Source organism: Papio anubis, chromosome 13 (genome assembly GCF_008728515.1).
Source record: "Papio anubis isolate 15944 chromosome 13, Panubis1.0, whole genome shotgun sequence".
Lineage (NCBI taxonomy): Eukaryota > Metazoa > Chordata > Mammalia > Primates > Cercopithecidae > Papio > Papio anubis.
In genome coordinates, this window is record NC_044988.1 from 26,674,468 (window position 1) to 26,690,532 (window position 16,065).

Consider the following 16,065-nt stretch of genomic DNA (forward strand, 5'->3'; position numbering starts at 1 on the left):
AGAGAATTCTCTATTGAAAAGGCAAAGTTTAAAGGAAATGATGATCAATGATAAAATACATTTGAATAATGTGATCGGTCAGTAGGTGCTCTTGCCAAAGGATTAGAGAGCAAGTTCAAGAGTGTAGTGTAGGCCAGGCGCGGTGGCTCAAGCCTGTAATCCCAGCACTTTGGGAGGCCGAGACGGGCGGATCACGAGGTCAGGAGATCAAGACCATCCTGGCTAACACGGTGAAACCCCGTCTCTACTAAAAAATACAAAAACCTAGCCAGGCGAGGTGGCGGGCGCCTGTAGTCCCAGCTACTTGGGAGGCTGAGGCAGGAGAATGGCGTAAACCTGGGAGGTGGGGCTTGCAGTGAGCTGAGATCCGGCCACTGCACTCCAGCCTGGGCGACAGAGTAAGACTCCATCTCAAAAAAAAAAAGGCTGTAGTGTAGGCCTGGCTCTTTCTTTATAACTAAGATTCTTTTTACCCTCTCCTGTAAATTGATGGTGTTCCAGGAAATAAGAGATTGAATTCTGTGCTTTAGAGAACAAAGAGAAAATTGACAACATGTTATGGTTCTTTTCTTCCCACAGCTAGTGGACTTTTCTTTCAAGGGTCCATTGAGTAGAGGAATGGACTATACAAAATAAGGTGAAGTGTGGCTCCAGTGACAAAGCAGCCACTTAAGTTGGCCCAGAGGGCCAGCAGGCCTCTCTGATGACCACATAGGCTCTGTTGCTGCCCATCCTGTTGTTCTTTCAGTAGGTTCTTTACTTGCTCAAAAATAGTGACCAATGACATTAATATGGAATACTACCTCTGACCTCATTGAGGCTTGCAGTCATTCCCCTTCTGTCCCTCCATAAAATCCAAATGAGTGGAGAGACCTGCCACAGACTACGCAGCATGAGAATTCTAGCCCCATGACTTTCAGTAGATAGTCTACCTTTTTAAATCTGTGTTATATCTACTGAAATAAGAACAATAATAGTGAAGGTCACTGGGAAGATGGAGACTCACACATGCACAATGCTTCAAGGAGTGCTGGACATTGCAGCTGCTCTCATTACTGTTAAGAGCTCACTTCTATTCCTACCTTAAAAAGTCATATTTATTTCACTTAGCAACTGTTCTCCTTAAGAATCTAGATATGTTCAATTCTTAACTTCCTAGTAGAGATTAACAGAAAAAGATCAAATAAAATTAATTAGAAAAAGTTCCTGCTAAGAATATGGCAATGCCTAATTTATCAAATGGTGCCTAATACAGATCCCTTAACTACCCAGAATATAGGCAAGAATCAGAAAATAAGAAAATTAAAGGAAAAAAAGACGAATTTGAAGCCTGACATTGATATGAGACCATCCATGCACCAAATTCCCCACAGTCACAGGCATCAAATGCCACAGAAACCACCGCTCCTGTGCTCGGTTTTGATCTGGTGCTCCTGCCCGTTGCAGTTAGAAATCAGGGAGGCACAGTCAATGAGAGTGGTGGGGACAGTTAGTCACACCATTGAGACAGAAAACTATAAATAGCAGACACGCGAACTCTCCCCGTGAGCAGTCCGGGGCCATTGAGAGAGGCCCAAATAGCCTATCATCCCTGACAGTCAATGAGAACATCACTAAGTCACAACAAAAGATAATAATGGATTTTCATCCTACTTAATGTTGTCTAAGAAGACAGATGTGTCTATTCCTTTTCAGAAACGTTTTCATCCAAGAGAATTCACTTGTTTTTATTTGGCATTAACAGATAACCCATATTTGACTAGAAAATTTACTTGTATACAGCACTTCATTCTTCAATATTTCTAAATAAAGTAGGCATCATTCTAGAACTACAATCAATATAATGGGGAGATGTGAAAAAAATGCTAGCATCTGACTGAAGTGGTAAATGTGATTTGAACATTTTTCCAAGTGTTCTTTGTGGAAAAGGCATTGCAGGAAATGGACAACATGCCCTCTACAGTAAAATCGTAACAGAATTGCTTTCTGGGACAACGTTTAGCGTAGTTAGCATGTTTAACATTGCCCAGTCATGTGATTCACAAAACCATTGTATGTACATACATGTGTGCACATCTACATAGTTACTTATTGCTATGATTGGCAAGTGGATGTGGATAAAACTTCTCTCCAGTTTTACTCTCCAAAGAGAACAATCTGATGAAAGGTTCTATTTTTTTCGTCTGGTATACACACATATTGTTCTATGGCAGTTATCACCTAAAAAGCTGTTGACACTCTCTAAGTTTTGCCAAATCTGTTTCTTTTCTCACTCTTTAGAATCTCCTCCAGGCTGCGATATAGCTCTATTCAAAAGCATTTTAACAAAGAGCACAGTCTTTTTGCTCACTAGAAAAAAAGCAAGGTTTCCAGGGAAGGGGGGCAGTAAAGACTCTACTCATTCTGGTTCCATTGCAGAGTAGAACTTTGTCTAAGTCACCGCCTCCCCATCCCGGCCTCCCCTATCTTCCAGGGTCCTGCCCTGGGCTTATACTCAACCTTTGAGTCAAAAAGGATGGAAGCTCTTGATAAACCTGTCATTTTCGCCCAAAATCATCCTGACTTTCCTGTTTCTGTTAAGAGCAGCCCTTGGCCAGACGCAGTGGCTCACGCCTGTAATTCCCACACTTTGGAAGGCCGAGGCAAGTGGATCACCTGAGGTCAGGAGTTCAAGACCAGCCTGGCCAACATGGTAAAAGCCCTTCTCTACTAAACATACAAAAATTAGCCGGCATGGTGGCACATGCCTGTAGTCCAAGCTACTTGGGTGTCTGAGGCAGGAGAATTGCTTGAACCCGGGAGGCAGAGACTGCAGTGAACCAAGATCACACCATTGCACTCCAGCCTGGGTGACACAGCAAGACTCTGTCTCAAAAACAAACAAAAAAGAGCAGCCCCATGCTCCCAGCACTGTGACCGAAGAACTTGGAGTCATCTTTGAGGCCTCCCTGCCCTTTATTCTTGTAAGTCAACACACCTTATGATTCTTCTTGGAAGTCCCTCACACCCTGCTTTGCCCCTGCTTCACAGTCACACTCCACCCCTATTCCAGGCCCTTATTATATCATCTCAAGCCTGGTGCAACTGCCCTGAAGCTGGGCCCCACCTCCAACCCTCCTCACCCCATGATTCAGTTACCTCTAACAGTGTTTGACTTTAGCAAGAAAGCCTAGAGAGGCTATGACCATAGGTTAAAGCTGACCAGATCTGAGGTCAAATCCTGATTCTGTCACTTATCAGCTTAGTGATCTTGAGTAACTACTTCAGTCTCTGAGCCTCACAGAGTTGGTGTGTGGATTAAACCAGGTAATGTATATAAAGTGCCTGGCTCAAGGCCTAGTAGTTAGTGAATCATTGAAGATCATCCATAGATTGTCCCAGACTTGCTTTCTAGCATGATTTTACAAGTTACCTTTTCTTTACCCAATCCTCCAGCAAATTGAGTATTTGCACACTGTGATCTTAATATTCACTTTTCTCTTATTTTCTCTTACCATTTGCTTCTTCCTGCACCTCCCCACCACCAAACTTTGCTATTGAAATTCTAACATAGTCCACAAAGTCCAGACCAAATCCTTATCTTCTCCATGAAATCTTATTGTGTCATCCCAGCCAGAAATGACCTTTGTCCCCTTAGCCCTTAAATTCTTCCCTAGCAAAAATTTTCTTGTGAGTTTTATCACAGTTTCTTGATTTTGGTGATATTTGCATCTCTATTTCTCCCCAAAAGCAGTTTTTAGGCTACTAATGATAGAGGCTGAATATACATGGGGATTTACATAGACTATTGGTCATTTAACAAGGCCTTACCTGTGAGAAAGAAACAAAATGAATTATATCATTTTGCTGAGGATGTATGTTTTCTATGTATGTTAGTGCGTTCTTGCATTGCTATAAAGAAATACCTGAGACTTGGTAATTTATAAAGAACAGAAGTTTAATCGGTTCATGGTTCCACAGGCTTTACAGGAAGCATATCAGCATCTGTTTCCAGGGAGGCCTCAGGGAGCTTTTCCTCATGGCAGAAGGCAAAGTGGGAGCAGGCATCTTACACGGAAGGAGCAGGACCGAGAGAGAGAGGGGGGCAGTGCCACACACTTTTAAACAAAAGATCTCATGATAACTCACTCACTATACAGTACCGAGGGGGGATGGTGCTAAACCATTCATGAGAACTCTGCTCCCATGATCCAATCACCTCCCACCAGGCCCACCTCCAACCCTGGGGATTACAGTGAGCATGAGATTTGGGTGGGGACACTGATCCAAACTATATCACTATATGTAAGACCTATACTTTCTCTTGCTGCAGACCTAGTGTCAAATTAAAACTCACCCGCTTTTACTGTATAATTCGGTAATGATAATGTTAGCATGCATGTCTCAGGGCTATATGCTAAGTACTTAGTGTGCATTATCTCACGTAACTTTCAACAGAAAACAGATACAATGGGAAGTATAATTACTCCCATTTTTCAGATAAGGAACTTGAGGTGGCAAAGAACTTGTTCAAGGGCAGATACAGCTAGTAAGAGACAGAACAGAGACTCATATACAAGCAAATTGACTCCAGAGGCTGCTTGCTCCAAAGCTCTGCTGTTAAATGGAGAATCAGCATGAAGAAGGAGCAAGGATATAAGCAGGAAAAAAAATTTTTTTTTTTTGAGACAGAGACTCGCTCTGTCACCCAAGCTGGAGTGCAGTGACGCGATCTCAGCTCACTGCAACCTCCGCCTCCCGGGTTCAAGCAATTCTCCTGCCTCAGCCTCCTGAGTAGCTGGGACTACAAGCGTGTACCACCACACCTGGCTAATTTTTGTATTTTTAGTAGAGACAGGGTTTCGCCATGTTGGCCAGGCTGGTCTGGAACTCCTGACCTCAGGTGGTCTACCCACGTCAGCCTCCCAAAGTGCTGGGATCACAGGCGTGAGCCAGCCTGGCCACAAGGAAACTTCTTAATGGGGTTATAGCAGTAATCTAGGAGAGAGGATAGTAGCCCACACCTGGGATGGTGAGAAGTGGCTAAATTTTGGATTTAGTGTAAAGAAGAAGACAAAAGAATTTGCTGGAAAACCATACACTGTTAGTGGTATTAACTACTGATAATGACAGTTATACTGACAATTACTCTTTACTCTTCTTGAAACTTCCTAATAAGTCGTCAGAGAGGTCCACTTAATTTCTTACACGTGACATGCAACAGTAAAAACAATCTTAAGAGAAACAGAGAGGAAAGAATTACTCCTCTTGGGAGAAAAGCTGTCACTCCTAAACAGTCATTCTAAAAAAAAAAAAAGTTAGTAGTCCGAAAGTCGTAACCTACAATTTTTATGCAGTGTTTTGACCCTAGAGTAGTTAGCAACTATGACTTGTGCAATGGGCATAATAATAATGAGAATAAACCCAACTATTCAGTGGTAGAATGTATGGTTCTATGTCCATTATTGGCTCAAGGAAGAGAGAGATTTCTTGGGTTTAGGAACCCAAAGTAATAACAGAGCTGATGAACAGAATTGTTTTTTCTTTGCATGAATTCCATCTGAGCTTGAAATAATAGAAAACTTTTCAAAATAAGGTTCATTGTAGATGGGGATAATAGGACAGGGCCTTAGACTAATAGTCCCTTTTACCATTAAAAAGAAAAGTCATGTTTTTCCATTGTCAGATCAGAAAATGCAGTTTTATGTGAGGACTTGCATTCTCCCACCAGCTTTAGTTTTAATTTGTCAAGCTGGTTTGTGGGGTAAAGCTACTGGGGCTGCTTTTTGTTTCCTTTTGTATCTCCAATCTTGTCATAAGACAAAGGACGCTGCTTTTGTTTTTATTCTTCTCGAGTGGCCCTAGAAAAATGCCATGGAGAAAGCACAAATTGAAATTGAAAACTGCAAAAAGGAACAGAAAAAAAGCAGCATCTCCAGGCCCTGCATTGTGTAAATAAACAAGGGATTTTCTCTGCCCATGGGACTGAGGACAGACACACAGGAGCAAGGAGAGGAGAGCAGCACCCAGCGCCTGGCAGGCAGGCAGACTTACAGGCAGAGAAGGGTCTGGGGGGATTTGATTTCTGATAAATGACCTTTGTGATTTTCTTCTTTATTTGCCATTGTTTATGACAATAATCATCATGTTAAAATATAATCTCATATCTTTGTTGACAAATGCTTTCAGATATATTAACTCAAACAAAATTTAGGATTATCTTGCGTCAAGCACAAACTCCAGAATGTCCTGGCATTGGCCCCGTGTGTCCTTCAAACACGGGTTTGTCCACACATCCACAGAGTAGCCCGGAAACTTTGCTTTCTTTACCTTGTCTCAGGCCACAAATTTATTTTAATACTGACTCTTATGACCACATGAGAATGTTCCTGACCAAAGGATAATATCTCTTTTGCCTATGATTAGCCTACAAGGCTACAAGCAAAGTGAGTCCTAATTCTTTAAGATCTGAGTGTCCCAGGACAGCACTGAGCCTGTTTGGTCTTTACTGGTAAGACTGGAGATGTGTATTAGGAAGAAACCTGATCAGTCTCTGGATGGGAAATAACGCAGAAACATACTGGTACCACAGCCCAGACGTTGGGCAATTAAAACTCCTTCCCTGACTAACCTGAACATAATTGGGAGTGGTCAGTATCATATATTCCCCGTCTAAAAAGTACAGGCCAGATTTGGACTGAGATTGGAGGAGTTATTCCACAAACATTCATTGGGTGCCCAAAATGTGCCAGCCATACTACTGGGTAAAGGGGATGTAGAGATAGAAGAGATGGAGGGGAAGATCCTTGCCCTTTCTTCGAGCTGATTCTCCAAGTAACAGCAGAGTTTTGAAGCAAGCAGCATCTGGAGTCAATTTGCTTGTGTTTGAGTTTCTGTCCTGTCTCTTAGTAGCTGTACCTGCCCTTGAACAAGTTCTTTCCCTTGCCCTCCAAGAAATCAAAGGCCATTAAAGGATGCAGATAAGCAGTAGGAGAATGAGCCTTCAAGCCAGGCTGTCTGGGCTCAAGTGTATGTCAACCTTTCCTGCCTGCATGGTTCTCCATGTGGTGTCTAACCTCTTCCGCGTCAAAGTCATCAGCTGAGAAATGGGAAGAGTAACAGTAACTAAGGAATATACTTTTGTGGGAATGGATGAAGTCATGTTTGTGAAGTGCTTGCCCAGTGTACGGCACGTTGTAAGTACACAATCAGTGACCATTAGTAATGTTGTCACCAATGTTGGCATCGTTTTTGCTGTGATAGAGGCATATTCACATAGTTCAGAGGCAGCATGGAGGCTAGGTATCTAACCCAGGCAAGGCATAATTAGCACCAAGATAAGCTTGCAGAAGATAACTGTGCCTCAGCACAAGGAACAGATAGCCAGAAGGAGTTTCAGAGACCAGACAGACAAGCAGAGAGAACAGACTGGGCAAAGCTGCCACAAAGGGAGAGAGAGCATGACCAGGAAACACTCCAGGGACAGCAATGGAAAGGGAATTAGCAATTACTGAGCCCATGCTAGCTACTAGAAATTGTGCTGTGTGACTTAAAAAGATGATCCCACACAAAGCTTTGCAATAATCCTGAGACAGAGTCATCCTTTTTTCACAGAGGTAGAAACCCCAAAGCTCAGAGAAGTGCAGTAGATGGCCTAGGATTATACCACTACTAACTGGCATGATTCACTTCTGCATCTGTATGATTCAAAAGTCCATGCTCCGTACACAATCTGTCCTCTCTGAGCCACAGTATAAAATACATCTGGTTGTTGGGAGGGGCGTGGGAGCTGTGGAAGATGAGAACCCAGGAGTTTGACCAAGAAAGTGCCCGTGTCTGCAGTAAAAGGCTTGAGCATTTCCCTGGGCCGTGGGCATTGATGAGATATTATCAGCCTAGGAATAACAGGTTTTCCTGAATAGGGGGAGGGTTGTCATGTGACACTTAACCGACTTCGTAGGCATAAGAGCTGGGTGGGTCTAACTGGCTAGGCATCAACAGTGTGGTATTTGTGGCGTAGAATAGAGATCATGATGCCATGGTCCAGCTGAAAGACAGGAACGTTTTTAAAATGGTAATTTGCCCTAAGCTAATGAACAGATTCCATAAAACAGCAAATGGAAATAAGATTTTCATATGGTATCATCCATGAAAACCAAAATCTCTTCTTTTGGATGTTGTTAAGGAATTAATGTACAAAGTAGGAGACAGGGCCTATTAGATACCCTAATGCTGATTTTCTACCATTCTGAGCCTGAGGAAAGAAAATCTATGGCTTCTAGAGCTTAAAAGATCTCCAGTCACCACCTAGTCAAACTTATTTTTTTTGCAGATGGTAAAACCAAGGTTTAGAAAAGGGACATGATTAGGCCAAGATCCTTTCAACACAGGACATCTGCCATCTGCCATACTAAAGGGACCTCGTCCTGTCAGTCTCACAAAGAAAACCTGGGAAAGTAAAGGCAATGACCAGTGACACCGGCTGAAATGGATGTTTTCTTCCAAAACATTTCCCCCGACATCCATGGCAGAGTCTCTCAGAGGCTCTAAAGGGAGTGTTATTTAAGCAGCTCTCTCCCATTGCTCCACCAGGCAAGGTGCAGAAAGCCAGCTAAGGTGCCAAAGGGGCAAGAAGGCAGATCCCTGGCCCTCAGCCAGCTTATACACCCTGCCATTAGGATGTTTGTCTCTAGTATTCTTCATAGTTGGGCAGGAAGGGCAGAAAAAGTAAAACGTATCTTTTCCTAAAGTAATCAGAAAATCCAAACTGCTATTCTTCGTAACCTCAAAGGTCCCTTCCCTGGTTCTGATTCAGGGTTGCCCCACCCAAGTGAGATAAGGGTAAGACTGGCCCAGTAACAAATGGTATGACCTCCTGGTGGGCACATCCCCAGAGAGGTAAACCAAGGGCATCCGGTCTACCAACTGGAACATGTTAAAATTGTCACCAGGGGAACTGGACTAGTTTGAGTAGGGAGGCAAGAAAACTTCTCTGTCTAAAGCACTTTATGATGCCTTCATGACACTCTCTCCCCTGGTGATAGTTTCTTAAAGAAGGGCTCAAGCTGCAGAAGTCTTTGATGTCCTGACAAACATGAAGAGGAAGTACAAAAAATATAGTTCCATCTTGTAATGATGAAAAAACATGACAAAATGTCAAAAAAAAAAAAAAGAGCTAAAAATGTTTACAACCCAATAAGAAATCCATATGGTGTTGGCCCGGAAGAACTATCTGTGGTTCTGGGTGTTCCTCCTCAGAGGGATGGCTACTAATTTTTTCAGCCATCTGGTTGGATGACAAGATGGTAGGTAACAAATATTCTGAATTCTGCTAGCCAAGGCCATGAGATATATAAAGAAGCTTCTGGAAATATTGCTGGACCTGTGGCATCTGTCACATTAGCATCTAGTGAGGTACATTACACAGTTTTGTGATCAGTGAAAGAGGTAACATCAATTGCCAGGAAAAGGATTGAAAGCAGGGAAGAGTAAACGACACGTTGTCATCTAGTTCCAACCCCCTGGAGAACCTCAATGAACTTCCCTGTAGAATTACTAGATGAAGAATTTTCACCTGTTTCCCTTTTTTGCCCTCATCTCAAAATCAGTAGAGCTGCTTTCTCCTGTGCTCCCGACATGTCACCTTAGGATCAAAGACTGCTCTCTCAAGTATGAAGGATATGTCAATCATAGGTCCAGGGAGGCTTGCTTGAGTGACTGACCCATATTTTAAAATTTTCTCACTGTGATATGTCATACGTGCTTAAAAAAAATCCAAACCTCATGTTCACTGAATGATTTCATTTGCCCCTCCAGTAATATAAGCCGTCTCTGCACTGCATAAGCCATATGCAGCATTCAAAGTGCTAAAGCAAAAATCAGGAAAGTGAAAGGAGGAGAGAGTGACAAAGTCAATATGTTTTTTCAGGACCCCTTTTCCAAGAAACGAGAGCTTAAACTCATTCTGGCAGTTGGTAGTAGTGCAAATAGAGAGGAATAAGAGCTGATTCTGCGCATGGCTCCTCCGCCTTGAAGTATAAAGGCTACATTCTCAACATATACACAGGCCTGTGTTTTGCAGTGCCATTTTAGAGCAATCACCTCTCACTAGGACTTTCATTAATGGGACTGGAGCGCCATCACAGCAAATCTGGTTCAAGGACAACACAAGCTTCCTTTTACTGTAACTTTCTTTTATTTGCTAAAATACTCATTTCTAGCTATGAGGCCATTTATGACAAGAAGCAGATTTCTGGAAAATTTAATTGAATTGGGGCACACCTCCACCTGATGGTCCTTACCAGAAGAGATCACAACTATAACCTGTGATCCAAATGTAGCAGATAGACGGAGTTTGTTTGGCTCTTTATATTTTTTAAGTTTTTTGATCAGGGCCATACATGGTGGCTCACACCTATAATCCCAGGACTTTGGGAGGCCAAGACCAGGAGTCCAGGACCAGCCTGGGCAACATAATGAAACCCCATCTCTACCAAAAAAAAAAAAAGGGAGAGACAGAGAGACAGAAAGAGAGAAAAGGAAGGAAAGGAAGGAAGGAAGCTAGGCATAGTGGCACATGCCTGTAATCTCAGCTACTCAGAAGACTGAAGTGGAAGGACCATTTGAACCCAGGAGATTGAGGCTGCAGTGAGCTATGATCGTACCACTGTACTCCAGCCTGAGTGACAGAACAAGACCCTGTCTCAAAAAAAAAAAAAAAATTGTTTTTAGTTCAAATATTTATAAAGGCATTTCAATTTGCAATTTCTGCCTTACCCTCCTCCCAGGCTCTGACCTTAGGACATAAACAGGTACGAGAGTCAAGTGTTCATATTATCTTATTCTTCCCTCTGCTTATTTTTTCCCCAATATTTAAGGCCCAAGTTATAAAGGTGAGAGCTATTCAATTCCAATCACAGCTGTTCTTCTAGCTCATTGTGTGACCTTAAACAAGTTACCTTGTCCTTAGGTGGTGAACTAGAAGTTTTCTGAGGCAACTAATTAACAGTCTATGGTTCTGTGTGTCTATTCTCACTACCATAGTGATAAAACTTAAACTTACAGATTAGCAAATCTGATTGTTTACCTCCTATGTAGTTGGAAATAAATAAGCACTATTATTATCTCATTCTAGAGATAAGCTTGAGGCATGAAACAGTTGAGTACTATAATAACTCAATGTGGATATTCAAGCAATATTTTGGCTTTTTTCCTATAGCCTCCTCTGACTTGGAAAACAAACTCTTCATTATTGTTAAGCATTGTTTGGAACTTTTCCTTTCCCTCTTTCTCTGCCATTAGTTATCACTGCCCTGGAAGTTGAAAGTTATGCCTGAGGCCACATAACTATGTTGTTTATGTACAAAATGATACTCCATCATGTCAGCCACTGTCTGTCCATGTCAGTCAATCTATGGACTCTGTGACAATCTCAGTGTTCTAGGGCCAAATACAAAGTCAGATGTACTCCACCAACACTGTAATGGACTTTACCCACTTACTCTGCTTGAAGTATCCTCTGCTCTACTAAATGGGTCTGTGACCAGCTATGCTGTACAATTTAGGAGTTCTGGAACTGGACAGCTTAGCTGTATTAATTTCTCCATCTATATCTAATATAAATGTTCATATTAATGGTGTTTAGATTACATAGTCATATATATCCATCCTCACGTAATTCATATAATTATTTTATGTATTTACATAAAACCAGAAAGAATGGAAGGTAACACATTTTAAAATATGCATTGCTATGCCTGACTCATAGCAAGGGCCCCAAAATCATAGTTTTATTTTTTATTGGGGGAGCAGGCTGTCTTAGTCTATTCAGGCTGCTATAACAAAATACTATAAAATGAGTGGCTTACAAACAACAGAAATTTATTTCATACAGTTCTGGAGGCTCAGAAGTCCAAAATCAAGGCAGCACGGATTCAAGTGGTTCATAAACAGCAGTTCTAGCTGTGTCCTCACGTGGTGGAAGGTGGAAGGGAGAGGCCTTTCATAATGGCACTAATTTTATGATGATTATTAATCATCACCTAATGACCTCCCAAAGACTCCACCTCCTAAAGCCATCACATTGGTGAGTAGGTTTCAACATATGCACTTTGGGGGAACACAACCATTAGACCATAATGGGGGACATATGGTTATGACCATAATCAGTGCAACTATAAGTGGTCTGTGTTTGGAAACTACTGAGGCATCTCCCTCTTAATAAATCGCAGAGCCCTCTCATCAGATTCTTGTTATGTGTGCTTGTCCTGTGGCTAAGAATCTACTTTGTAGATATAGAGATAGTCTCTGCTCAGATGTGGTCTCATTGATTTAATTTCTCTTGGGGGAAAAATGCTTTGCTAATGATCACCTTGTCTCAAATTGCAGATTACGGTATTTCGGATGGGATCAGAAGGACACCAGGACATTGATTTAGCTATCCTGACAGCTTTACTCAAAGGTAAAAGAGTTTCTGTGTCCAGAGAATGCGAAAATAATTGAAACGAATTAATACAGTGACCTTATGTCTCCTAATAATAGATATAATCCCAAATGATACTATGACACAATAAATTATTGGTAACATAGGGGTCTCTCCTGTAAGACGGTTACTGCTATTAAATTCTCCTAGAATAGATGCTATAGTGTGACTCGATTTTGTAAGATTTAAATATACTGCAGTTTAGTTATGTCCATTGAATTATAAACATACATACATAAAAAGGCTGACGTAATATGTAAGATGCAATGTTATCTGAGGTTATTTAATGGTAATTTTTACCCTATCTACTTTCAAAAACCATTTGATATGGCATATGTGTGTGTATATGTGTGTGTGATATATATACACACAATAATAAATACCTTAAAACACACAATAATACATTAAAATGGAAAAATTAAAAACCATTGAGAGGAAGGAGAAGAAAAAAATTATGGTACTGTACTTGTTATAATAGAGCATTAAATTTAAGCTTCCTGGAAGTCAAGGCAAAAATGGTAATACTCTGAGTTGTAACTTGTTTTGAAGGTGGGTATTTGTCCTGTTCTCTAGTCCCAATACTACAAAGTCCTCATCTATCTGTTCTCATCCTTGGAGCCGTATGAAGAGCAGTTTCCTTTAGGTTCTGTGGATTAAATCCTTCCTGTGCTTTACTAAGTACATTACATTTGACTAATAATTTGCAGTGTTAAAATAAACAGAAGGAAGTTTCCCCTGTTCAGTGCTGAAATTCAAACTGAAAACTATAAGACAAAACAAAACCACAGACCTTGTTGAATGTGGTTGTGAGTTAGAAATGTCTCCTACATTCTTTCTTAGCTCCATAGTTTGTTGGTCTGCTGTAGCATCATGGTTGGTCACTACCTGTTTGTCATCTCCCTAGATAGGGCAGAGAATGTGTGTCATTCATTACTACCTTCTTAACATCTCACACAATCCTTAACATATGGCAACATTCAATCAAGTTTTGTTTAATACATGAAGGGATGAGTGGATTACTCAATGATTCAGTGATAGGTTCAGCATTCCAAAATTAAAACTCAGAATACCAACTATTTCATTTATTTTCCAGTGTATCTACTTTTCTTCCGCTATTAATGTTCTCTTGAGGACCCATCATGTGCTACTGTGCTAAACTCTTTACAAATACTGTAAACATTATTTATTTCAACAACCAAATGATATACGAGCTATTTTTAATCCCCATTTTACAGATGGAGTAAGTTGAGCTACAGGAAGTTGAGTAACTCGCTAAAGGTTAAAATGCTATTTAGTAAGCTTGGCCTTAGGTCCGAGTATGTCTAACTCTTCAGTATACCATGTGACCCCTCTGACAATACTAGTTTGTCAGTTCTCTTCACCCACTCTCCAAGTGTATATATACACATTCATTCAAAATCCTGATTGCAATTTAGAAGTTTTGCAATCCCATGAATCATATCATGTGTCCAGCTTGAGAACCACTGCTCTAAAGCATTGTATCCCAATGAACTAAGAAATACAAAGGTTTTGCAGAAGAATCACAGGACCAGGGACCAGGCACGGACTGAACCACAAAGCATACTGCAGGCCCCACTCTCCCCTTATCAGAGACAAAAATAAAAATTTGAGATAACTTACCCTATATTTGCCATTCTCAAATAAAGATATTTTAAAGTAATAATGTCAGTAACTGACATTTATTGAGAATTTACTATGTACCAAACACTGTGTTGGACCCTTTCCATGTATACATTTGTTTATTCTTTACAAGAGTTCAATTACCAGATTTTACAAGCTCTATTTTATAAATAAGGAAACTGGGGCATAGAGCAATTCAGTAACATGCTCAAGATAAGTTGGCCAGTAAATGGTAGAGACAGTCTGACCCCATAGCCCTCACTTATGCATAGAGATACACAAAGCATCCCTTTCCCACTGATAAGAAATGAAGCACCACATTTACAACCTTGAACAAAACTCATAGCAAATGGGAAAGTGATCCAATTATTGATAAAAACATATTGGCCATTATAATATCTTCTACTGAAAATATTTTCTCCCTCTTTCATGACTTTGTGAGACTTTAAGTTGTGATTCACGTTTGGCTCAGCCTTAGAATTTATTCGTTGTTTTATAGAATAGTTGTTTTCCAACATTTTTCAGCATGACATACCATACAGAATACATTTTATATTATAACCAAATAGTTACACATATGTATTTGGAAAATTGAAATTAAAGTAGATGAAATAATATTTACATTGACAATATGCAATTGCAATATGCAGTGAAATTGGATATTTTCTATTCAATCTATTCTAGTCTTTTAAATGCTGATTATATCCCACTAAATTGATTTCATGACCCACTAATGAGTCATAACCTGCAGTTTAAAAAAACACTGCCACCGAAGATTAAAGAAAAGTATGATTGCGCTAAGAAATTAACATTTCTAATCACCATAATGAACATTATTTATGCAGCAGTTGATGCTAATGGGAATATATGCCATTAAAAGATTATGATGTGTCAACTCTATTTTGCGAAGGCTTTGAAATGCTCTCAGATACTGACCCATTTGATTTGTAAAGGCAATCAAGCACAGTACTTTTGCTGGCTTCTTCGGAGGCCAAGAGCCTACTTATATTGGTTTCAAACTCTTAAGTTTATTAAATTATTCTTCCTACTTTTTTTTGAATTATGCGTGGGCATGTAACATGGTTCAACACTTAGTTGTTACATTTAGTTTGCAATTATCTGATGCATGTAGAAACTTTGTGCAGTCCAGTTTTTATTCTGTGGAATCTGAGAAATTTCTGAGAGGACCAGAAGTTAGAAAGAGGAGAAAGCCAGGAAGCGACCCACTGGTCCCTAAATCCAGAGGCCACAAAAAAGGACAGGAAGCCAGGTGACCATGGGAAAAATATTTCTTTGCTGCTCCTTGATTCCTGATCCTGTTGAGTTTGATTCTTCTTTGGGATCTGCATATTCTATATTAGAGGATACTATTTATATTATACAAACTTATCCAGTGTCTGTCCAAAAATGAAGAAAGAGAGAGACAGACAGAATGTTGTTACAGGGTGAGCTCATGCCTGTAACAGCAACACTTCGGGAAGTTGAGGCGGGATTAGCACTTGAGCCCAGAAGGTCAAGGCTGCAGTGAGTCATGATTGCTCCACTGCACTCCAGCCTGGGCAACAGCACAAGACTGTCTCCAAAAAAAGAAAAAAAAGAAAAGAAAGAAAAAAGAAGAAGAAAGAACGTTGTTTCAGTCAGAGATGTAAGAGGCCCACAGTTTCTTCAACTGATGACCTGGAGTAGCGTTTGAGAATGGGCAATGTCACATTTGTCCTTCACATGATGGGACCACTCCACAAGGGCAGTGGTCTGAGGCCAGAGACTGGGCACTCTCCTCCTGCATTAGCCTGCCCCTGCCACGCACACCAGGATATTCAGTTAACTTTGAATTTTCAGATAAACAACAAATAATTTTTGAGCATTAAGTCTGTCCCTAAGTGAGGACTTATCATACTTATAAGTGTGTCTCAAGTGAGTCTCAAGTGAGACACACTTATACTAAAAAAAAAAAAAAAGAAAAA

At 40.6% G+C, this 16,065-nt stretch overlaps 1 protein-coding gene across 27 annotated transcripts in view; it reads left to right on the forward strand.

The window, feature by feature from the left end:
• The window catches only part of TRPM3 (transient receptor potential cation channel subfamily M member 3), a 929,658-nt gene that overhangs the window by 767,706 nt on the left and 145,887 nt on the right, over positions 1–16,065 (forward strand). For all 27 annotated transcript variants that reach the window (XM_021927842.2, XM_021927844.2, XM_021927846.2 and 24 more), the window contains one exon: positions 12,367–12,439. In XM_021927842.2, coding sequence (XP_021783534.1) covers positions 12,367–12,439 — 73 coding nt within the window. The remainder of the gene's footprint in view (positions 1–12,366; positions 12,440–16,065) is intronic.